A 23470-nucleotide genomic window follows, 5' to 3' on the forward strand; every position below is an offset into this window, starting at 1 on the left:
CTCGTTTCTATTACGTATTATAGCCTTTACAGTTATCATTTGATCCACGTTATAAACATAACCGAAAAGTCTACCTTCTTGCATTTTCGCTAAGTTGTCCGAGCCTTTTACGCTTTTTACAGCTGGAATTTTTACGTGATAAGTACTATCCCCCTCCCTGAATAAGAGACGAAAAGTACAAGGGGTTGAAACCCTAACGCTTGGGAGAAGCAGTTCCTCAAGAATTCATAGTTTGTTTATATAATGCGTAGTAAAATCGACATCAAGCAATGATTGATGCTCACGGAAGATTTACAAAATACTAGAAAAATTAAATATGTACGTTGTGTTGCTACATTCAATAAGCGGTCGGTCAGCTCTAAGGTCAAAACGTGCTTTCACCAAGTGGGTGGTCCGTCTTTTCATTCAGGGAGGGGGATAGTGTGATTTAGATTATTTTATTAATAAAGAGGTATACTATTCTTTGTAGGTAGAACAGAACCCGCGTACCTCGATTCGTGTATCCAATTTTTATTGTAATAGCTTTTTTCGTTGTTGACTTATTCTTAATACACATCGCGATTTTCGATTCTTTTCGATACAAAGTTGAAAACATCATCTTTTTTTACGATTTGTAACTTGAATAACTTAACAATGAAAAAAGCCATACTATTAAAAGTTGAATGCGTTAATCGGCGGAATCGAGCTCTTTATACTACGTAGTACGTCGCAGGCGTAAGTATTACCCCTCGAGGGTAGGGAAAACAGGGGGTTTAAAGTGGAAACTAAACTTTTAAGGCACCCTCGAGGGGTAATACTTAGTTTAGGCCTGTACCGTGGTACGTATACCGGTATCGCCACGCGAGGAAGCTGGTTCGCGTGGACATGAATTGTCAATTTGCTTTCAGCCCGCGGACAATACATACTACGTACAGTAGTAACGCGCTAGTGATGCTTCTCTAGGTTCTCTTCCTGCAGGATCGGAGTTATCTTTGCTAACGTCCGCATCCTTCGCGGCCTTGGCCTCAGATCTGCGTCTCTACGTAGTATTTTCTGTGGCGTATCTTTGTTGTTGCTGCTCAAATATAGAAAGCGGCGTTCTGGTCCTGGCAAAATGGCAAGATTGGCCCACCAGAGCGATTCTTTGGACCACCCTTTGAGCGCTGTCCTAATATGAAGGTTGGACTCGATTGGTACCCTGCTTACCAGGACTTTCATTGCTTCCTTCTGCTATATATATATACATACAATTACCGGGTTGCATTTTTGGACGGAAGAGAGGCCGATTTCGGGAGGCCTTTGAAATTATTCATCTTGTTTACTTGCATCGGACGGTGGCGAGATCCCTAAAAAAAATTCAAAGCTCCCGGCTATTGGGAAATCCGGTTTCCGGGGTCCCGTGCTCTCGCGGATGGAAGACACGTCGACTTACCGTAACCCACCGGGACACCCGGGCTTGTTGGTTTCATGCGTGGCGACTCGACTTGCACATGGCGGAGCGGAAAGCCAGTGGTCACCCATTTCCACGATGCTCGATTTACTGTTGAATTACACTACGTACGGTATCTTACCAGTACACATCACGTTTTATATAAAGTGTAACAGCTCCGTGCTGGACCGACCATCGCAGAATAGACTTTGCACGTCAGTCCCGGTGGTGGCGGCAGCCCTGCAGCAGATCCCTGTGCCCTTTAACTCGATCTCCTTCAGCTGTCACTCGGGCCCCAACACCCAATGACAGAGCCTCTGACCGGCAGCTTCGGGGCTTGGATCGAGTCTCAAAGGCCCGCTGTTCCGCTGTTCCGCTGTTCAGACCGTCCGAATACAGGCTCGCTAAAGCTTGTTTTGCAGTCAACAAGCAGCCTACGGAGTACGGAGTACGGAGTAGGTACTGGTACAGAGCTACAGGCATCCCGATACAGTATTTCTCGAGAACTTGCCAAAGAACTTCACGAAGAACTTTAACTTGCCAGATCGCTTACTACTACGAGCCATGGTAGCCACGATATCATGTCGAACCTCGGGGCCTCGGATCCCAAACACGGCGCAAAGTTTCCCATGGCTAGTCGATGTTTAGCGAAAGGGCCTGCCTGTACCTATTCCGTACACATACAGCACATTAAAGCCCGACCCCCGTCTCAGCATTAATTTGGCATTTCTTGATATACTATAGCGCGTGCGTGTATATAGTAGTACTACCAAGTACGGCTAGGTAGATGCGTCCGGTGATATAGTGCATTTCTACCCCTACTTGAGCTTAAACTCTATCTCGTTTCCTTATACTATACTTGGTCTGCCGAAGATTGCGTCACAGTTCAACTCATTCAAAGGTGATTGATTGTTTTGGTGATTGTTTTGGTGATTGTTTAGTTGTCGCGTCTACTCGTCATGTCAGTTGGCTCAGAGCAAACACTTGTTGGGGCCGTCGATTCCTCGAGTAATCTCTTCCGTGCGAAGGCCTTCATACGTGACGATGGCCGTGTGTCTATACGCTTGAAAGATAAAGCCTCGGCGATCACCAAGTATCTGAACGAGAGCTCTCGACCTCCTCCAGGCCATCTTCACGGCGGTGAAGATCTCCACCAGAAGAAGCGCAAATACAAGACGAACTTCCAATCTAAGCTGGAAAAATATGCTGGCATCCCACGACTGAACATCGCGATACTTATCGTAGGCTCCAGAGGAGACGTCCAGCCATTTATCGCCGTCGGACAACAGCTGACGAAAGAGCCGTACAATCACCGAGTACGGCTGTGCACGCATCCTGTGTTCAAAGACTTTGTCGAGGAAAATGGACTGGAATTTTTCTCAATCGGCGGAGACCCAGAAAGGCTTATGGCTTATATGGTCAAGAACCCTGGACTCATGCCCGGACTACAGAGTCTTCGACAAGGAGACGTTGCGTCGCAAAGAAACATGATTGCCGAGATACTCGAGGGCTGCTGGAGAGGGTGCGTCGAGCCGGGAAATGGAATGAAAAGAACCTCGCAAGCGTCGCAGTCGTCGCAATGCAAGAGTCGGGAAGAAGAAATTGACAGTCTATTCATTGCAGATGCCATTATCGCAAATCCGCCGAGCTACGGCCATGTACATTGTGCGGAGAAGCTGGGGATTCCTCTTCACATCATGTTCACGTAAGTGGCCGACCGGAGCAGAGCGTGGCAAGCACCTTGGATTGACAATATGCAGAATGCCTTGGTCACCTACTCAATACTTCCCGCATCCTCTGGCATCTCTCGAGAGAAACGAGTCAGATCCGGGTTTTGCAAATTATATTTCATACTCTATGATGGAGCTGCTGGCATGGCAAGGGTACATCGACACTCGCAAAAATCTAAGCATGCAGCTCGGCTAATAGATACGCAGACTCAGCGATGTGATTAACGGCTTTCGCGTGAAGACATTACAGTTGGATCCCGTCTCTCCGCTCTGGGGACACATGCTGCTTTCGAGGATGAAAGTACCTTTCACTTATACATGGTTTGTTTCCCTACCATTATTACAGATCAGTTACGGATCAGAGATTCACAACTTCCAGGTCGTCGACACTCATCCCAAAACCGCCGGACTGGGGCTCACATATCAACGTGAGCGGTTTTTCGTTTCTAGATCAAACCTCATCATACACCCCAGCCGAGGATCTGGTAGCCTTCCTTAATGCAGGACCTCCACCCGTTTATATCGGCTTCGGCTCTATTGTCGTAGACAACCCCCAAGAGCTGACAGCTTTGATCTTCGGCGCTGTAAAGAAAACGGGTGTCCGCGCATTGGTCTCGAAAGGTTGGGGTGGCTTGGGAGCTGGCGAGGTTCCAGAAAATGTCTTCCTTCTTGGGAATGTTCCTCACGACTGGCTCTTCAAACACGTGTCGGCAGTCGTTCACCGTAAGTCTATATCGGCCTTTTTATATGGATGTCATGTTCGTGGATTGATATTTACATCACTGTGTAGACGGCGGTGCCGGCACAACAGCTATCGGCATCGCTTTAGGAAGACCTACCGTTGTAGTGCCATTCTTTGGAGATCAACCGTTCTGGGGCGCCATGATCCACCGAGCCGGCGCAGGACCTGAGCCCGTGCCGTTTAAGAAGATGACCGAGGACACGCTAGCCAACAGTATCACGACAGCCCTTACACCAGAGGTCAAGGCAGCTGTTGAAGTCATGGCTAAAGAAATCGCCGGCGAGAACGGAGCAGCTAATGCAGCTGCCTTGTTCCATGAGTCTCTCAATATAGACTCGATGCGCTGCGTCCTACGTCCGGATCGAGTTGCTCACTGGCGGGTGAGGAAGACGTCCATCAGACTCAGTAACTTGGCAGCTGCCACCTTGCTTGATGCTGGATTGATGAATGTCGAAAGTAATAAGCTGTAAGGAAACCCGATCCTCACCTCGAAAAGCTATGCTTCAGAGCATCAGCTAACAAGTGTCAGTATTCGGCACCGAGATTGGTACGTCGACGAAGGTGCGGTAGATCCGCTACAGGGCCTGATTGCTGTGGCCTCAACAACAGCAACTTCAGCCATCACAAAAACGGTGCAATACTCTCGCGGTATTAGCAAAGCGATACACAAGAAACCCCCAAGTGAAGAAGATGCCGCCGATGAGCAACCACATTTCGAAGCGTCTAACAGTCTGTATCGATATCCCAGCCATAACCCTATTCAGAACGCAGTCCACTACTCTCCGAAGCAACTTGACGATATCGCTTACCAAATGGCGAGCAAGAACTTGCCAAATTCGAAGTCAAAGAGGCGGCACCTCAAGACACAGTTATGGTCCCCGGTATTGAGAGCGACCAATATGCTGCAACCCAAGAACAGGGTCGTGCAATACCACGGACGCTTACACGATGCTTCAGTTGAGACCGGGAATTTCGCATACTCAATGGCTGCCACAGGCTTGAAGAGTACTCCATCCTTCTTCCACTGTCCCGCTTGAGCCTCCCCCCCCCCCTTCCTCCCACAAAAAAAGTCCGCTCCTCCGTCAAAAAGCAGCACGCTAACCATCTCGCAGTTCCCGTGATCTTCTTCTACAACCTGGCCAACGGCTTCCACAACGCTCCATCCTTCCTGTTCGCCGACGACACGGTCCGGCGCCGCAACAACATCACCGGCTTCGGCTCCGGCGTCAAGGTCGCCTCCGAAGAGGTCGTCTTCGGCCTCTTCGACGGCATCACGGGCCTCGTCACCCAGCCCTTCAACGGCGCGCGGCGCGAAGGGCCCCTCGGTCTCGCCAAGGGCATCGGCCGGGGCCTCGCCGGCCTCGTCTTCAAGACCGGGGCGGCCGCTTTCGGCCTCCCCGGCTACACGCTGAAGGGGATCGAGAAGCAGCTGGAGAAGCGCTACTCCCGACGCCTGAAGGCCAACCTGCTGGTGGTCAGGATCCGGCAGGGGATCCTGGATTTCGAGAGGAGCACCGAGGAAGAGAGGGAGGAGATCCGACAGCGCTGGTCGGAGCTGGAGTGTGATGCTATGTAAGTTCAGCACGACATGCGTGTACATCCATCGTCAGGCGGTGGCCGGGGTTGGGTCGGTCGACTGAGAACCCCTTGCTGCTTGCTGCGCTATTGCTTTTCTTTTGTGTTATAGACTAGAACTGATGCGAGTTGGAAGATACCATGCCGCGTCGCAACCCAATCGCTGCGGGCTCTAGATTGATATATATACATACATACATATGTATATCTGTATGTATATTTCCGGACATCACTTCAATCCAAATGTTTTATTACGAGTACCCATATTTCCACGAACACATCTCTTCGAGCCGCCCCTAGGAGAATATTCCTACTTTCAGTATCTAATCACGGTCGCTGAGATCTCGCGTTACGATCCCGCGCTGATCCGGTCGTCGGTACTGGTTTCGAACGTTGAGGATTATTCAAAGCCTTGAGGTATTATATCTGTATATACTCACAATGGGATTGATAGAATGTAAATAGCAAGAAAGAGCTATGTATGCATGTATATCTATATATCTATGTATCCATATATGCATACATGCATATAAAAACAGCTCCCAAACAATTCCCAACTGCAAAAGAATAGCAGAAGCGGATACGGGTAGGAGAATAGACAAATTGACCAACTTGCTATACAAAAAAAAAATGCAATAAAGGTACACAAATCAACAAGAGGAGATGCGATGTTCTTTAGATTTGCCGACGCCTAGACGATGCTTAAATTTGTGATATTGTAGCGAGATGCGGGAGGGTGGGTATACAAAAGCGAGACGGTACAAAAGCGCGTCTAAACTATTTACTTCGATATATACTATAAACAGATCTCCATTCCAACCTTTCCTACAAAGCTGCTCTGTGGACATGATATTCTGGGCTCCCTCTGTTCAATTCACACCATATGCACTCTCATAGATCACAAAATTTCGCTATGTAAATATCAAGGACATGTCTATCCTGACCAGTAGCCATCCATCGCCATAGAACATCAGGCATTCATTACAGAACACATCATCATATCACCTTTTTAACGAGCCCTCTACGGCGCTTTCGCTCCATTACCCGGTGATATCTTTGCAGTTCCGCCAATCCTAGCGCCCGTCCAGGATGAAGGTCATCCAACCACTTCTCCTCCATGAGTTCCTCCGAGCGAGCTACGAGTTCTCGAAAAGCGACGTCCCTGTCATAGCTAGGACTCCAGCGGGGTTGAGCAGCGGCGGGAGGCTGTTCGTCTCCACCGACGTATCCCCCGCGTCTAGCATGCAAGAAGCGATCGCTCGTCCGGCTTCCCGCGGGCCCATAGTCCCCCCAGGACCTTTCCCGCGGTTGACAGCCCTCATGTCTAGCATGGCGAAATCGATCGCGCGAACCGCGACCCTCTGCCGCGTTCCCGTGTCGAGCTGGCACCTGATCGAATCTGCGCCCGTCGTCTGGTACGGCTGGGAGACGTACCATGTTGCCAGGTCGGGCTGGTGGTACACGATCAACGTTTCGGTGCTCGTTTCGCGACGGCGGCGTCGTCCATGGACAAGAGCCAGGTACGGCGCCACCGGGGATGTTACACTGGCATTCTCGAGCTCTAACGTCTCTCTGATCTGAACCACCACCGTATCCCGCTTTACGATCGAAAGGGCTACGAAGCCTGGACCTGAAATCCTCTTTCCGCTTTCGATCAAGCAGGCGTGGCTGCTCCCGTACTCTTCCGGATATGCAGGAAACGGGCGGTGGTCGACCATTTGCGTTGTCTTGGGGAAAGGTTGGAGGGCTTCTACCGTGAAGTTGCTCTCTAATATTACCATCAAGGCCGTAACCACGGCCTTGGGCGGAGATGGGCTTATCCTGTGGTCGTTTCGGCGGCTCTTGCCTATGAATGTTTCGCTGCCAGGTCGCCATCTTGAGGGTGGAGCGGGATGTAGCTGGGAATGTGGATTTGGAGATGCCTCTGATTTTTCGTTTGCGACGATAGATGATCATAAGGAAACGAGTTTGAAGCTGGGTGTAGAGAGAGGGTCTCTATACCTCTGCTCCAACCCTCGCCATGAATGGACGAGCCACGGGAATGATCACAAAATGCAGTTTGTGAATCATGATATACGGAGTAGAGTGGCATTGAAAATTTTGAACTGAATACGTCTTCCTTCCCATCGGCATGGTTTGACTCGTACTGAGCTTCTCTGACGGCTTATCCATGAACGGCGCCAGAGATGAGTCGGCCCCTTAGACCCATCACTTGGACTTGCCTGGCCAGCCCTCGGGCTCTCCACATCTTTCCGACCTGGCGATGATGTTGTACTTCAGTGAGTCGAAGTACTGCCCGTAGAACCAGTCTCCTCTAAAATTACCCGCCTTGTCTTTGGTGCACATGTAGGAGAGATATCTCCCCTGCCATCCAATCGTGTTGCAGAGGCTGTCCCCAGAGTTAGATTCAATGGCGAGAGAAGACACAAGATTAACAGCATGAAGGGACGCCACTGCATCGCTTGCGTCGGAAAAGGAGAGGTCGCGGTGGGGTGGAAAACTACTGACACTTGAATAGAGTAATCGTTCTGGACGTCTCTGTCAGCTTAGGCTACCAAAAGCGGACGACCAAATGATCCAAGGGGACAGTTCAAAATCCCGCAATCAACGTAACATGGGATGTCCAAGATGTTTTGAGTACTTACATCATTACAGAGCGTGAGAGCCTGGCCAAAGATGCAGCTCTGTTGCCTGCATTTCCCGGGGCCTGCCGGAGCGTAGCAATACTTATCCTTTGGCATCTGCTGCAGGCGATCTGCTACCTCCGTCATGAAGTCCGAGTTCACTTTTCTTTTGATCTGTGAGTATTTGTACGAGCAAAAACATGAAGCTTTCTTCGCTCTCTGGCAGGCTGAACTCAGCTCTTCCAAAGAAGTATTCTGTAATCGTAACAAACTTACTTCCAAGGTACACGTTTATCATTGCAAAGGATAACCAGCTGTGAAATCTTTGTCTTAGCCGATTTCATATGGTTGGACTGTAGGATTCTGAGTTTAAAACTTACCTCAGTGGGCTCCTTCGCTGAAGTCAAGTTGTGGGCCTGAGAAAGGTCAATGGACGACATGTCTTGAAAGTCTGTCAGAGAGTCCACTGGGGCGGCAATGGCGAGATAGTTAGAAGGGTTGAGAACGAATAGGATGGCAAGGCTTGAAATTAAAGATCCCATGATGATGATGATGATGATGATGATGATGATGAAGATTGCAAAAGAAGATCTTGCCCTGGTTTCTGAGTGGAATCTGAGGAGAAGATTTCGGCGCTGATCCTTGGGGCTTTATCCTATCGAGTGAGGCTAACATCTGGGCCGGTCGCGCTCATCAGATGACATTCGCTATATTGTATCCGTGGTTTGAAGTAGCTACCCGGATCTCAACTTCCAAAGTGCAACGGAAAACTGGTCACCGATTCTCGGCCATAGGGGCAAATTTGTCGGTCAACAATCGATCCCTACCCGTGTGATCGCTTATATACCGAGGAGAAGGGACCGAGATCGTGTGGTTCCCGAGAATCACGTCCCGTCTGATAAGATCCCAGAACCTTATGTTGCACAACTTCATGCAATGTCGAGAAGCATACTTATTGCTTCCGTTTGGCTCGTACCGGGATCCTGCCGCTTCTAGAAGAACTCGCACCTCTCCAAGCGGAATGGAAAGCAGTTATGGCCACCATACCAGCGAAGCACCTGGTCACATAAGCCAGATCGCTATCTCAAATGAGGTGAAGATGGATTCGCATACTTGTTGCATTGAGTCAATCTGGAGGCGTTGATATTCTCTCGTTGTATAAGAAAGGGAATTCTGCCACATGGAAATGCACTTCGGCCCAAGTCCATAGCGATGGTGGATGCGGCGCGCTTCGTTGCATATTAATATCCCAGCTGTATCAAAGTAGAAGACCCGCTGACACTTCTGCTGGATTTTTATAGGCCGGGCATCACTTCCTGACCGTTGGATCTATGTGTTGCACCAGGTAGTATAATACTAATTTCTACTCTGACTCACCGATATAAAACGGTCATACATAGACGTTGAGCCGTCAAGAATCGCACAGCATATGATAAGATCACCAATTTATTGCCCTGTGACTTGATGATGTTGTCGAATTTGGATATTGGATTCCTGGACCGAAGACAGGACAGAAGGAAAAGGGCCGAAATCTTATGAATACCTGCTTTTAGTCTCGGACAAGTATAGTGATAACCGCTCCTGTAATCAGTAACGGCAGCCAAAACAATTAAAGATTAATATAATGCACCTATGGATCGATGTATCTACCAGACGAACTCGGATTCTTATACGCCCGTCCTTGATATTCTATGCTTGGCAGTAGCATTTTATCGGTAGCTCCCCGTGTCGTGGGCTTAGATGCAACAGTACCGAAAGGTCACCAGCGCGAACCGGTCCTCCAATTCAACGATCGCTTTATGTACATACGGCTAGTCACATATATTGAGTGAAGAAGGCTTCCCGTCAGCGGCCATCCGTGGATATCTTAATAGATTTGAAATCCACCAGCCGGGACTCGCTAGGAGAACCGTAAACAACGAACGCGATCCAAACAAAGCGTCCACATGACTAGCTACGTCGATACCACCATTCCTCGATATCAAAATCCGTAGAAAGCCGGACCCTGACAGTCATCTGCGCGAATAATGACTTTGCAAGACTTGATTCCCTAAGGTCCAGCCAGGAAGCCGAACTGCTGGCCGAGAAGCGGCCCGTGCTGTTCCTTGAAGCACCTTTCTACAATGATATTGGCCAAATAGGCGAGATCTGCTCCTTCGTACGTTGAAATGAATGGTTCCTTGTACAGAATAAGCCAGTGTACCGAAATCTACTGTAGTAGCTGGCGCGAGGGAGATTTGCAGAAGGGAGTAAGAGGTGAACGCACTTTTGTTGCAGTCCCATACGGCGCACCCATCGAAGCAAGCTACTCGTTGGCAGCCACAGTAGATCGCATAAGGATGGTGGCTCCACCCGAGCATGGACCTTCCAAAGAAGATTCCCGACTCTGCTGCTGAAGCCCAGCTCTGGCTATTGACGTTGCAGAAGAGTTTTCCCTATCAATACCACCGTCAGTCTCAAGACACTATGGGGCATAATGACCTTTTTCCCAGTTCGTATCGGCGATTGTCATGTTTGGTCGTGGGAGAACCAGAGCTTGAGATATGTGGGTATTCTGGGCCTTGCAGGTTTTCCTAAGGCGCGTTAGTCCTATCAGCGGAATCAGAAATAAAGCTGCTTTCAGTACCTCAGAGCGACTATGAACAGACGAAGATGGGGCGTTTGATACAGGGCTGGCAAAGACCTGGGTTACCATGATCAGGCCCATGAGTAGCGCCACCAAAGCGCGGGAAGAGGTTACCGAGAGCATGACTGCGATTTTCTTGAGGTACGTCTGGATCTAGTAGTTTTAAGGTGATTTGATCTATATCGAGAAATAGAGGAGCTTCGTATGAGGTTGGGAGCAATATAGGTAGGTGTAAAGGAATATTAGCAGTTTATCGCTGGGAGCCAGAGCTAATCACTTTTGATAACAATAATCAATGTTTGACTGAGCAGTTACTGTAAAAGCTTTGAGTCTATTTTCACTTCAATGGCCCTCGAACTTGCCTACTTCTCGTAGAAATTCACGTTTGAAAATCTTCTAATGAGGCAAAGCAACGATTATTAGATTTACAGACTTGATAGCGATTGAGAAATGAATCTAAAAACTGGAAGGTTTTCGTACAAAAATACTATGAAACTGGCTGGTGTATGCGCAATCATTACTCTTTGATCCAAATTGATGCCAACTGACCTAGTTAGTCGGCCTTCGCAATTTTCTAGCATTATTTACGCTCATAAGACAAAGTGATTTGACGATCTCTTTTTCTTTCTCCTTTTGGCGGTCAAAAATTTCTGCGTTGATATCAAGAAGAAAAAAGTCACGATGTGTACCGGTTCCTTCCCGACAATCAGCCCAAGATCCGAGGAGGGCAGGATTCTTTCTTTTTGCTATTCATCGGTGAAGAAAATTAAAATCTCATATCTTTCCATCCCTTATAAACTTTCATTCGTTATCTCCATTTTGATAGGCTGCTTTATATCTGCCACGCATTCATATCGCTCTTTATTCGCGAGGAGAAATTAAGCCTATTAGAGACAGAATATTGGATTTTCTTGGTGCCAGGTCCACAGTTAGGGCTCGTATTAATACCGACTTGAACGTATTTCATTTGGAATTTTTCCATTGTAAGGAATTCCACTCCCTCACCAGACCTCGGCCCCAACACCTAGACTAAGAAACCTCTTGAATCAACTTCCCGCCCATTCCCCCGCCCCCCTTCACACTTCCCCTCAACAACTCGCCCACCGGCGCATCGAGCCACTCTTGCGGCACCCCGATCCTATTTCCCTCCTTGCTACTTACCCACCTGACAAACATGGAATCCGGCCTCGCCCCATTCTCGGAATCCGCGTTGCCGGTGCCGGTGTCAGCTGCGTTCATGAGGTTGCGGCGGGCGTTGGTTTTGGGTGCCTGTTTATTGAGGAGTTTATTGATGGTTTCCATTTTCTCTTCTTCGTTGCGCTTCTCAGAGAGGTTCTTGCGGCGGCGCGCCATCTCGGCGCGGCGCATCGCGTGTTCTTCTGCTGTAAGGTGTTTCTTAACTTGGACCTCTGGTGGTGTATTAGCTCGAATTTCAATCAATGCGTATGAAGTACTAAGCAGCACGTACCATCAGGCAAAGCCAACAGATGCCCACCGTCGCTTTCTTCGAAACGTGCCCTTTGGCGCTTGGTAAGCTTATTGAGATCCGGAGTCGAAGCACGACTTCCTATTCCTGGCGTCCCAGCGTCGTCTTCCAAGCTGTCTTCTTCTTCGCCCTCCTCAACTTCCATCTCCTCTTCTTCGCCTTCGGCATCCTCTTCATTTCCTGTCTGCATGCCCTCTTCCTCCTCAATCTCCTCGCCAAGATCACTGTCCAGCTCGCTTAGCTCCTCGTCATCGCTACCGTCCTCCGTCTCCTTCCGTTCAACCGGCACGACATTGCTTTTAACTTGTGGCGCCTTGGCCGTAACAACATCCCTGCTCTTGCCAGAAGCTCTTGAGACCTTGACCACAGGCGGTGGTGGCGGAGCATCGACTTCCATGTCAACATCCCCATCCGCATCTTCATCACCCAGTCCATCATCCTCCGCATTCATATCCTCGTCCTCGTCATCCTCCTCTTCGGCATCCTCATCGGCCGCATCCTCCATCTCCTCATCGCTCTCTTCGTCACTCTCGTTTGGAATGACATAAGTCTTGTTCTTGACGTTCCTGCTCCGCTTACCCTCGATGATTTCGCCTCCAACAAATGGGTCTCGCGAGCCGCCTGACGAACTAGATCGGGTCGCTTCTCGCAGCTTGCTGGACGAGGTCTTGACGGTCAGGCGCATGGAGGTTGGGCTCTTGGTGCCAGGTGGCTCACGTGAGACGCTGGCTGTAGAGATATTTTCTGAAGCGGTGTTGCGGCGGGAGCGAGTAGTTCTGGGAGGTGGGAGGTCAGCTACTTTGATTGCTTTTGAGGCCTTGACGGCTGCAGCGCGTTGGCTGCGACGCGTCGACATGGTGGTGGTATTTAGGTGATGCACCAACGCAGAGGGCAATGCGGAGGGAAGGATTGTGAGATGAGATTAAGGAAACGTGATGGCGGGGTGAGATGCTACGGAGATCTCGAGGTCGCTTGGGTGAATTGGAGAGGGGGAGAGGGGATGTGGAAGATTATGAGTGAATAAAGAGGAGCTTGGATTCCGGCCACTTGATAAGATATGCATACGGGATGGATAAACGCGATGAGAAAGCGCGGTATACATGTCACGCTTGGATAGACGCCCTCGACTGCCTCTCGGCCAACAAAGCAACGAAGACGACGGGCAGCGTCTTGTAAGTTGTGACTCCACCAACCCGATGCGATTCAATAACAGAAAAGAGTCTGAAGCTCCAAATGATCCGAATCAAACAAGATGAGAAAAAGTAACAATTTACTCACTCACTGTTCTTCCCCATCGCCGTCGCCGTCGCCTTCTCAGCCTTGCCTGGCCGTGACGCCGACGACGCAGCACTCAAGCCCTTGCTGTTGATGCCAACCCAATCGTAGCCCTCCTCGGTGCCCTCAGAGTCTGTACTCAGCGTCCGGAGCTTCTTACTGGGCCGTTCAGACCGTCCTGACATGTTTTGATCGGGAAGGGCAGCTGACGATTGCGATACGGACGCTTACTCGCAGCTCGGGTGCGATGTTGATATCAGGATCTTCGGGGAACACAGATGTGGCTGTGGATGCGGTTGAGGTTGTGGTTGTGGTTGTGGTTGTGTATACGGGAGTTGGTGATTTGATATGTTTGGTTATGATTGTAACTGTGACAGTGAGTGAGAGTATGAGTGCAATATATGTGTGATCTTATGTGATGTGATGTGAGAGCGGATTGGCAATTGAGTAACGTTGATATGAGAAGACCGTTGGAGGTTGGAGTTGAGAAATTTATCACGTGAGTGAGTAAGTGCCATCGGACATCGGAATAACTAAAAGACCGCGTCCCGCTTTTATCTTCTGGACCGAGGCTCGAGATCCAACTTCGATAGGTATCGAACATCCAACTTTGACATCTCAACATCACGTCCCTTTCCGTCTACACCTAACGCGATGAGTGATTCGGACCCCGAAAAGAAGTCCAGTATTCCACCATGGCAACATACACCAGCCCCAGAATCTGCGAATGAAGCGCCCGCAACAGCGCCAGAGGAAAGTCGCGAGACAGTGGTAGCCCAGGCGCGGAAATTCCTCGAGGAAGACGAGGTCCGCGATGCCTCCACCGACAAGAAGATTTCCTTTCTAGAAAGTAAAGGACTGCAAAATGAAGAGATAAAATTACTGCTAGGCGTGGCGCGGAATCCAGAAGCCAGCACACCAGTACATCACCTAACTCACTTCCTCATTTAAATAAAGCTCGACTAACACTACCCACCCAGTCTCAAGAACATCCACAGCCTCCAGAACCATCACCACATCAAACATCCCCTCTTCCTCCGCGGCAGTTAATCCAGCCCGCTTCTTCAATGCCCTCTCCACCCCCTATCATAACATACCCCGAATTCCTCACGACGCCACCGCAGCCCGCACCCTTAATAACCAAACCCCGCCTCCTCACCACCCTCTACCTCTTCTCCGGCCTCACAGCCCTCCTCTACGGCACCCACGAGTACCTACTCACCCCCATGCATGCTTCTTTAACCAAAGCCCGCCTCTCCCTCGCCGAGACATCCAAGACCAATCTCGAGAGACTGATAACGCAATTGGAATCCGTGGTCTCGGAAATACCTACGCACGCCAAAAGCGCAGCTGTGGGAATAGCCGGGGACGATTCAGACAGCGATGAAGACCCAACCGAGCTCTTTCACCGGGACATCGGCGTGCAAACCTCCCCTCCCCGCTCGCGCCCTTCCTCTCCCGCCCCAGACTCCACTCCCCTATCTGCGCAAGTCTCCTCCTTGACCTCCATTAAAACGTCTATACAGGACTTTATCACAACATCGGGGGCTGAGGACCACGAAACAGCCGAAGTCGAAGGCTCCATCGCCATCTTTAGGTCTTATTTGGAAGGCCTGGCCTATGTGGCGCCGAGCTACGGGTACGGCGGTGGGTACGGCGGCGGATACGGCGGGTACGGGAATGTGGGGAGGGAGGAGGACGACGAGATAGGAAGGGTTAAGAGGGAGATTAGGGGCGTGAAGGGCGTGCTGCTGAGCGCGAGGAGTTTTCCAGGGGGAGGAGGGGCTAGGGTTGGGAGTTGAAGGAGGTAGAGATAGTAAGAGTTGAGATTGGAAAGGTCATTTTTTATGTAACTTTCGGTCTTAAATTCTTCACCAAATCTTCATTAATTGAGTATCTACGCATATCTTGAATCTTACCCAACCCCCCCCCCCCTCTTAATCTTGCGTAGATACACTTTTGAAGAAGGCATTTATATACCGAGACTAGTTCTGCGTCGAGATTTATTTGCATAGTTTTTACAATTATATACTTCAAAATAAAGGTAAAGTAATCATAATCACATAAACCATTTTCGCAATTTGAGGTTACATTTATCAGACTTAGCAATCGCTCCCTTTGAAGTAACGAAAGGCTAATCGTGAATAGACTAAGCTTTACAATCTCGTAGCCTTGAGAAAAGCATAATCTGAGTGATCATATCCGCGGGATCAGAAGAACACGTCCTCCCCACGCGTGGCTCTCGGTCTCGAAGAAGAGTCCTGGTTGGATCTGGCTTCCCTGGCTGATTATCTACGCATACTAGTAGATGTGGTACGTCGAGACCGGTGGAAGTACAAGCGGCTGGAAGGATCATTAGTGGATTTGGAGCGTGGAATGTTGCTGAATTGAGACTTTCGGGACTATTGCTTGTGAGTTGGGGAGGAATATATGTAGGGAGTATAGGTTACTGGAAGACAGAGACCCGTTGGAATATTTCGAGTTTTGGTTTGGGGGTTGAGGCTTTCGTAGGTGAGGAAGGGCTCTGCGTTGAACCAGTTGGTTGGATAACCTGGAAATTTGATATGCGTGGTGTTACGCGCGGCGCGACTTCCGGTCTGTAGAAATAAAGACTTTGGACACAATCATGCAAAATTCATCGGCTAGGGTCCATCTGGGAGATTTTCAACACAGCTTCTCACCTAGAAGAGGGTTGAGTTGAGCATACCCGTAGTCACGAGGAGCCAAAGTCAGACCCCACCCGAAGCCCCCCGAGCCTAAGCGAAGCTTGGAGTAAACAAAGGAGATGATCGCCTCCTGACCCTCGGCCCGACCAAGTTCGGGAATAGACTTACCCCCACCTATCGTGAATCCCATCATCCTCTCATGGTTTCCGCCTCGCTTTCCTCCAACCTTGTCCGAATCGAATGGACAACACCAGGTCATGGCGGATCCAGATCCAGATCCTGAGAAGGGACTTGGATGGCCGTCCACAACCGATGCTGCGGCGTCAAACGGTGTCCTCGAGACTCCGGAAACAACAGCAACAGCACCTCATTCCGTAATCACACCATACACCATCTTCACCACCGGGCAGAAAGCCATAATTATCACCCTCGTCTCAGTAGCAGCGACGTTCTCAGGCTTTGCGTCCAATATATACTTCCCAGCCATCCCCTCCCTCTCCGCATCGCTCAGCGTGACACCAGAGCTAATCAATCTGACCGTAACATCCTACATGATTCTGCAAGGGCTCTCTCCCAGCGTCTGGGGCGCGGTAGCTGACGTGCACGGCCGGCGCGTCACCTACATATTCACATTCGTCATCTTTATTTCCGCTTGCATCGGTCTGGCGGAGACGAACCGTTATCACCAGCTGGTGATTCTACGGTGTCTGCAGAGCGCGGGCAGCGCGAGCACGATCGCCATCGGTGCTGGCGTCGTGGGCGATATCACGACGAGAGAGGAGAGGGGCGGCTACATGGGCGTTTACCAAGCGGGATTGCTGGCCCCTGTTGCCATTGGGCCAGTGCTGGGCGGGATCTTCGCAGAGACGTTGGGGTGGCGAGCTATCTTCTGGTTCCTGACCATTTACGGCGGGGTGTTTCTGATCATCTTGGTCGTGGTGCTGCCGGAAACGTTGAGATCCATGGTTGGGAACGGGTCCCAGCCTGCGAAGGGACTTTCGAATTCGTTGTTGTCGTGTATCCAACGGCGACGGCATCCACGATCGGTGGAGGAGGAAGCGTTGGAGAGGTCCCCGACGGGAACTCCTGCCGGGAAAAAGAAGCTCCCGGTTGATTTTCTAGGCCCTATAAAAATCATCTTCAGCATCGAGGTGACGTCTTCCATCCTCTTTCTCTCCATCTACTATACCGTCTGGCAGATGACCGTCACTGTCATTTCGACACTATTCGCACGCACCTATGGATTGTCCGAACTCCAGATCGGGTTGACCTTTCTCGGCAACGGAGTTGGCTGCATCGTGGGTACCCTGACGACGGGGAAATTCCTCGATGTCGATTACGCGCGGTTCCAGAAGTCGTTCGCGGGCGACCCGGACGACTTCCCCCTGGAGAAGGCGAGGTTGAGAACGCTGTATCTGTGGAGCGGGCTGCAAATCTCGTCGGTGTTCGTGTTCGGGTGGACTTTGGACCAGGGCGTACACATCGCGGTGCCGATTATCTGTACCTTCATCCTCGGATGGTCTGCGACGTCTATCATCGGAGTGGTAAGCACCTTCATGGTGGATATATACCCCAAGAAGAGCGCTAGCGCGACCGCAGCGGTGAATCTGCTGCGATGTCTGATGGGAGCGGGAGGGACTGCTGCGGTCCTCCCGGTTGTGAACGCCATCGGCTCTGGCTGGACATTCACCACGCTGGTGGGTATCCTGCTGCTGAGTTTAGGACTGGTAGTCTTGCAGATGGGGAAAGGCCCGGCATGGAGGAAACGAAGGGACAAGAAAGAAAAGGAAAAGAGAGGCAGATAAGATAGATGCCTTGTAATCTGGCAGTGTAGGTGATCAATTTTCCACCCGTCTAAACTTCTGACCGACTGAATGACTTCGTAATCCGGATGAAGCTCGAAAGTAGTAACGGATCTACGCAGAGGACGCAAAATAATCCCTCGCTCCGATAACAAGATATCCGAAAGAAACCGATGTTCCTCGAAGCTTGCAAAACTTCAAGATGGACGAGATTGGCAAGGAAGTGGTCGATAGTCACTCCAAATCCTCTCCCACAACCCTCTCCTCACATAACAATTGTCGACTATCCACGCTACCAAGTGCCATCATCAAGAATCAACTTTAGCGCTACCCCAGACCTCCAGACCTCGAAACGCCAAAACGCAGACGCCGAAGTCGACGTGGACATATCAAACAAAATGACATCCCATCTCAAACCTGTCTCGCTACCCAATCCCATGTCAATAAAGCCGAGCCGCACCTACACCCCCTACTCCAGCCCATCAATCGTCTCGCACCAAGCCACAAAGTCCAGCTCCTAAACTCCCTCCTCCTAACGGTCTCCCAAAGCCAACGAACCCCCGCGCCCTCCTCTCTTACCAAACCTCCAGCCTCGACATCTCCAATTCGCAATTCACACCCCCAACATCAAATAATACTCTGCAGAAAACCTAAGCTCCCGATAAGTTATAGCGCATTCATGTAGTGAATAATATAATACTGCAGGAATAACTATCCATCCATCTCACCAGCCAAGCAAAGAATAGCCGATATATATATATATATGTAAATACCTCAAGATCCTTATTTACTCGCCCTCTTGCCTAATGCCCACAACAACAACAAACAGATAGTAGGTATACTATAGTATGCCCTCCTGTCACAAGAAGCGATTCCACCTCCACTTCCACTTCTTCTCTTCACTTCACCCGTCTCATACTCTCATACCACTGACCTATCCTTGAATCAGGATTTCATACATACTTACTCCTCTCCACTTCCCCCCTCTCCCCCAGCACCTGCCACTCAACTACTCAACTACTCACCCAACCGACCAATTCCCATCCATTACTTCCATACTGCATGCAGCCTCCAAACAAACCCGTCCAGGCAGCCAGCCCGTTCCATCACCGCTCGCGGTACGTATGATCTCTTTCTCCGCGTTTGGAGTAGATACATACGCGAATTTCGTAACGACGGGTGAGGAAGGCGTCGACGCTGTTGACCAATATATATATATATATATATACACATATATATATGTGCAAGCATCTATTAGTTGAATCATTCATGTGTTTATTCAAAAGCAGCCCCATCATCCCACATCTTCATCTCTCTCTCTCTCTCTTCCTCTCGTACTGTCTCCTTCATCCCATATTCACCCAGCCGGCCTGGTATATACATATATATCTCTCTCTCTCTTTCTCATCTCTCTCCCTTACAATTATTTATTCCCATTTTCAGCTTTGCCTTCATCACGAACGTGCTGTGCACATCTATATCTCTCAACTTCCCCCCACCCCCCAAAAAATTTGGATGGTTTCATTTTCTTCTTCTAATTTCCAGCAAAAGATGCTTTCGTTCATGAAGATCCTGTATTCCCCTTCGGTGTTGATGATGATAGCCATTGCGAATGCCCAGGGAGTGATACAGACGGCTCAGGGTACCATGGGCTCCCCAGCCAGTCTGCCGCTGGCGATCGAGCTCCAGGCCGCGGACGCCAATATCATCAACCTCGAGGAGATCACCGCCAATGTCGTCAACGAGTGCGGCAGGACGCTGCTGGGCGGCAACATCGATGGTACGAGCCGCCAACTCCCGTGTCGTTCCCGTGTCTCATGAGTATTCTGCTCCCGACACAGCTCCCGAGATACGCGCGTAGATGAATGTTTGCTGACCCTCCGCGTCAATCCAGTGGGCGAGAACACTGAGAACCAACTGATTGCCAAGACCGTCACGTCGGTTACCAAAGGCGGCACGGTGAACGTTGCCGTCAACCGGGTGGATGCCAATGGGGCTGGCCCCTACACCTGCGACTTGGATCTCAAGGGCAACGCCAACGGATTCAACGGCCAGAAATACCTGACCGTCAAGGAGTCGGCGCCATCGAACGGGATCATCAACCTTACCGTTACCATGCCCGCGGACATGGCGTGTATTGGAGGTAAGTTTCACCCCCCCGCCTCCCCCCCCAATTTCACCCTCCTTCTACCCGTCATGCAATGACTGATATAAAAGCGCACCCAGCCTCGACCGGCAATGTGTGCACGATGAGATGTTTCAACACCGCAGCTGCCGGTCCCTTCGGAGGCTGCGTCGCCCTGCAACAGACCGACACAGAAGCGAGTGACAACTCCCCCAACCAGATCAACACGGCTCAGACCCTAGCGGGTATTCTGGCCCAGGTCAACCAGAACCAGGTCGATCTCGCCAAGGCCGAGGCAGGGAACGCAGCTGCGACGAAAGTGACGGACCAAGGTGTCATCATTGCGGATAATCTCTTGGGTATCGATAGCAAGGCCCTGGCGACTGCAGCGTGAGATCCCATCTGGACCTTTGCTGATGTTCAGAGCTCCGACTGACATGGTCGTTCCAGTGCCGCTGCTACTGGTGTCGACGCGGTTGCAACAAAGTAAGTCTTCTGCAATCAACTCCCTCAACAATCTTGTACTGACCAGACCTAAAGCACCGCAAACACCGGGAAGAGCGGAAAGAGTGGAAAGAGCGGCAAGGGAAACAAGAAAGCTGGTTCCGGAACGAACAGGGGACACAGGGGACACAACAACCAAAGATCCGCCAAGCTATTTATCTCGTAGCCGAGAGCTGAAAGGCCGATCTCATCTCTTCTCTACAAGTGTAAACGACGCAAGTATGGTTGTTTCTGAGTTTTTTTGCGGTATTTAGCATGCACGGGAGTAAAAATGTTATTGGACTTACCTACGTTGACCATGTCTGAGATGGTCGTCGAGAGCAGGAGAATGGTGGTGGCGCGCGGCTACAGGGCTTCGTATGCCGTTGCGCATATTATGAGACGTGTTTGGAGAGGGCTTCGAGCCAGGTTCTGAGAATTATGAGCGATAGGACGCTGGGTGATCGGGAGGGTTTGGATAATGATGTTGGTATTGGTGTTGCTAACGGCATATGCAGCGGGGTCTGCAGGCTGAGGGCTTAGAGGTATGAGAGCGGTTCTGCTACGTAAGATTGGAGACGACATGGAAAGCAGCCTTTGTATCTCAGCACCCAGTTCTGGCGCAATATGCCGATCAAAAGCTCGAAATGAAGGGACTAGGTTTCAACCACTTCGTGCTGGGGTCTATATTTGTGGAAAATCATTCATATCAGTATTAAGCCCCTTCCGAATCTTTTGACGAAATCGATAGATACTTGCTGATGATTTCCAATGCGTAAATTCGATCGTAATGCGTGTCTACCAATTAGCTTTTGTGTATCTCCCAACGCCAAACTCCCAGCCATACAAATCATCAACCACATCATCCTATCAGTTTGGCGAGTCAACCTCTCCCTTGACCTGCTTGGCTGTAGGCTTCTCGCCAGCCGTGGTCGCGATCCTCATGGCCTCATCCAGAATCGCAATGCCTTCGTGAATCTCATCCTCCGTGATAGTCAAGCTAGGTACGAATCGCAAAGTGTTCGTTCCGGCGGTAATGACCAGCAATCCTCGTTCACGAGCCGCCGCGACAATCGGAGACGGGTCTTGCGTCAACTGCAAACCCAAATGCAGCCCTCTTCCTCGGATTTCCTTAACCAGCTCGGGGTATTTGCTTTGCAAAGCCCGGAAGTGCTTCTGGAAGATCTCGCCCTTGACAGACACATCTGCCAGTAACTTTGGATCGGAAAGTCTGCTGACAATGTAATGTGCTAGACGAGCTCCCAAGGGGTTTCCGCCGAAAGTAGTTCCGTGGTCGCCAACAACGATCTTCTCGCTGACGTTGTTGTTCAAAATGGTAGCTCCAATTGGGAATCCATTGCCCAGCGCCTTGGCCGTAGAGATGATATCTGGGTGTGCGGATTTTGGCAGAGAAGCGTGAGCCCAGAATGTTCCTGTACGGCCGAGCCCGCATTGAATCTCATCGTGAATCAACACAGCGCCGACTTCCCTACATCTCGCAGCAAGTGCTATCAAAAACTCTTCTGAACCCACAATCACTCCTCCTTCTCCCTGAATAGGCTCCACTATTACACCGCATGTCTTCTCTGTCACCAACTCGTTGATAGCAGCTATATCGTTATATGTCCCGTATTTGAAACCTGGCAGCATAGGCGAAAATGGTGTCTGGTATTTGGGATTGGGTGTAGCAGACAGCGCTCCCATCGTTCGGCCATGGAAGGCTCCGTGAAAGGATACGAATTCGTGCTTCGCTCCTGAAGGATCTAAGACCTTTCCCGACTTGCGGGCAAACTTTATGGCTGCCTCGTTGGCTTCGGTGCCGGAATTACAGATGAAGACTGAGCACGCATCATGCATAGCACCAGACTCGAGTGTCTTTTGTACAAGAAGTTCGGAGAGGGCACCGGTCCAAGGATTGTGGTATAAATTCGAGGTGTGCACGAGGGTTTGGGCCTGACAACTCCTTGGTCAGTATTTGAAGGCATAATTTGGGTGAGTCATTCACCTGTTCGGCAATGATCTTGCTGAACTCCGGATCACAGTGCCCCAAAGCGTTAACAGCAATTCCTGCAGTAAAATCGAGGTATTTCCTGTTCTCCATGTCCCAGAGGTGGCATCCCTTTCCCTTTGCGAACATTGGCGGGGGGCGGACGTATGTCTTCACCATGTACGGCGCTTGATCGCCAACCAAGACTGCGGTGGACGAGTCTGCCGCGGGATCTGGGTTTGAGAGTCTGGCTTCGCGCTGCAGATGTATATATTAGTACATTTCAGCCTTCAGGTGCATACAGCATACGTAAATCTTGTCTATGGTTGCCTCTGGGAGGGTTGAAGCTGCAGCAGTTGCTTGAGACGCATTCCTCTTCAAGACGCCATTTATGGGCGTGGGCGCATGGCTCGCCTTCAGAGTGGCTGCTGTCACTCGCTTTGCGGATATCCTGAGAGCCATTTCGAAAAGATATGAAGGAGGCTGTGGAATGGGGTATCTTGGAGAGAGAAGTGAGGATTGTTGATGTAGTTGACTTGAGAAGAAAAGAATGAGGGATCTAGGTTATATGCGCCATAAAGATCGCCCTATCTTAGCGTTATCGGACCCGTAGCCGAGTTTTCTTCTTTTTTCTTTTTCTTTTCGGCCGCAAGGGCAAATCTCCGATGGGCCGACCAAAGGGTCCAAAGGGTCTAAAGGGTAATAATGTGTTTTGGTACTCATTGCCGAGAACTATGAGAGGACATAAATGTAGTGATTTTTCTATCACGAAATGAAAATGGAATTCCCGGTACACAGCAGGAGAAAGAAAACGAGAAAGCGTGCCCCGAGATACGTGGATAGAAACACACCCTTGCGCCACTCTATTCCGTACAAAGTAGATCCACTGTCAAACTGACTCCGCTTAAACTCCATACTCTCGCCACCAAACCTCCGAGTAT

General features: G+C 50.2%; 9 protein-coding genes across 10 annotated transcripts; 4 read left to right on the forward strand and 5 right to left on the reverse strand.

Moving 5' to 3' along the window:
- Positions 1 to 2367: 2367 nt before the first annotated feature.
- Positions 2368 to 5631, forward strand: L3040_006909 (uncharacterized protein; the record flags this gene model as incomplete). Its single annotated transcript, XM_066156082.1, has 8 exons — positions 2368 to 3113; positions 3169 to 3291; positions 3346 to 3459; positions 3518 to 3861; positions 3929 to 4346; positions 4410 to 4885; positions 4993 to 5452; positions 5592 to 5631. 8 exons carry the CDS (start codon positions 2368 to 2370, stop codon positions 5629 to 5631), a joined length of 2721 nt encoding a protein of 906 aa, XP_066010899.1.
- A 960-nt stretch (positions 5632 to 6591) lies between these two features.
- Positions 6592 to 7173, reverse strand: L3040_006910 (uncharacterized protein; the record flags this gene model as incomplete). Its single annotated transcript, XM_066156083.1, has 1 exon — positions 6592 to 7173. One exon carries the CDS (start codon positions 7171 to 7173, stop codon positions 6592 to 6594), a length of 582 nt encoding a protein of 193 aa, XP_066010900.1.
- A 490-nt stretch (positions 7174 to 7663) lies between these two features.
- L3040_006911 (uncharacterized protein) lies at positions 7664 to 8621 on the reverse strand (the record flags this gene model as incomplete). The annotated part of the gene is made up of 4 exons (XM_066156084.1): positions 7664 to 7844; positions 7964 to 7983; positions 8101 to 8253; positions 8460 to 8621. The coding sequence occupies 4 exons, from the start codon at positions 8619 to 8621 to the stop codon at positions 7664 to 7666; spliced, it is 516 nt and encodes a 171-aa protein (XP_066010901.1).
- A 1763-nt stretch (positions 8622 to 10384) lies between these two features.
- On the reverse strand, positions 10385 to 10828 carry L3040_006912 (uncharacterized protein; the record flags this gene model as incomplete). The annotated part of the gene is made up of 3 exons (XM_007296816.1): positions 10385 to 10514; positions 10561 to 10652; positions 10706 to 10828. The coding sequence occupies 3 exons, from the start codon at positions 10826 to 10828 to the stop codon at positions 10385 to 10387; spliced, it is 345 nt and encodes a 114-aa protein (XP_007296878.1).
- A 906-nt stretch (positions 10829 to 11734) lies between these two features.
- Positions 11735 to 13651, reverse strand: L3040_006913 (uncharacterized protein; the record flags this gene model as incomplete). The annotated part of the gene is made up of 3 exons (XM_066156085.1): positions 11735 to 12114; positions 12174 to 12967; positions 13470 to 13651. 3 exons carry the CDS (start codon positions 13649 to 13651, stop codon positions 11735 to 11737), a joined length of 1356 nt encoding a protein of 451 aa, XP_066010902.1.
- A 469-nt stretch (positions 13652 to 14120) lies between these two features.
- On the forward strand, positions 14121 to 15268 carry L3040_006914 (uncharacterized protein; the record flags this gene model as incomplete). Its single annotated transcript, XM_007296818.1, has 2 exons — positions 14121 to 14387; positions 14447 to 15268. 2 exons carry the CDS (start codon positions 14121 to 14123, stop codon positions 15266 to 15268), a joined length of 1089 nt encoding a protein of 362 aa, XP_007296880.1.
- A 1121-nt stretch (positions 15269 to 16389) lies between these two features.
- On the forward strand, positions 16390 to 17937 carry L3040_006915 (uncharacterized protein; the record flags this gene model as incomplete). 2 transcript variants are annotated; one of them, XM_066156086.1, is made up of 2 exons in its annotated part: positions 16390 to 16932; positions 16997 to 17032. In XM_066156086.1, 2 exons carry the CDS (start codon positions 16390 to 16392, stop codon positions 17030 to 17032), a joined length of 579 nt encoding a protein of 192 aa, XP_066010903.1. The 2 variants fall into 2 exon arrangements, with proteins under 2 accessions (XP_066010903.1, XP_007296881.1); XM_007296819.1 differs by having other exon boundaries at positions 16390 to 17937.
- Positions 17938 to 19485: 1548 nt separating this feature from the next.
- L3040_006916 (uncharacterized protein) lies at positions 19486 to 20729 on the forward strand (the record flags this gene model as incomplete). Its single annotated transcript, XM_066156087.1, has 5 exons — positions 19486 to 19714; positions 19829 to 20077; positions 20161 to 20449; positions 20510 to 20545; positions 20600 to 20729. 5 exons carry the CDS (start codon positions 19486 to 19488, stop codon positions 20727 to 20729), a joined length of 933 nt encoding a protein of 310 aa, XP_066010904.1.
- A 683-nt stretch (positions 20730 to 21412) lies between these two features.
- On the reverse strand, positions 21413 to 22991 carry L3040_006917 (uncharacterized protein; the record flags this gene model as incomplete). The annotated part of the gene is made up of 3 exons (XM_007296821.1): positions 21413 to 22495; positions 22548 to 22787; positions 22839 to 22991. 3 exons carry the CDS (start codon positions 22989 to 22991, stop codon positions 21413 to 21415), a joined length of 1476 nt encoding a protein of 491 aa, XP_007296883.1.
- Positions 22992 to 23470: the final 479 nt, after the last annotated feature.

This window comes from Drepanopeziza brunnea (genome assembly GCF_022702325.1).
Source record: "Drepanopeziza brunnea f. sp. 'multigermtubi' strain 214-2 chromosome Unknown ctg12, whole genome shotgun sequence".
Lineage (NCBI taxonomy): Eukaryota > Fungi > Ascomycota > Leotiomycetes > Helotiales > Drepanopezizaceae > Drepanopeziza > Drepanopeziza brunnea.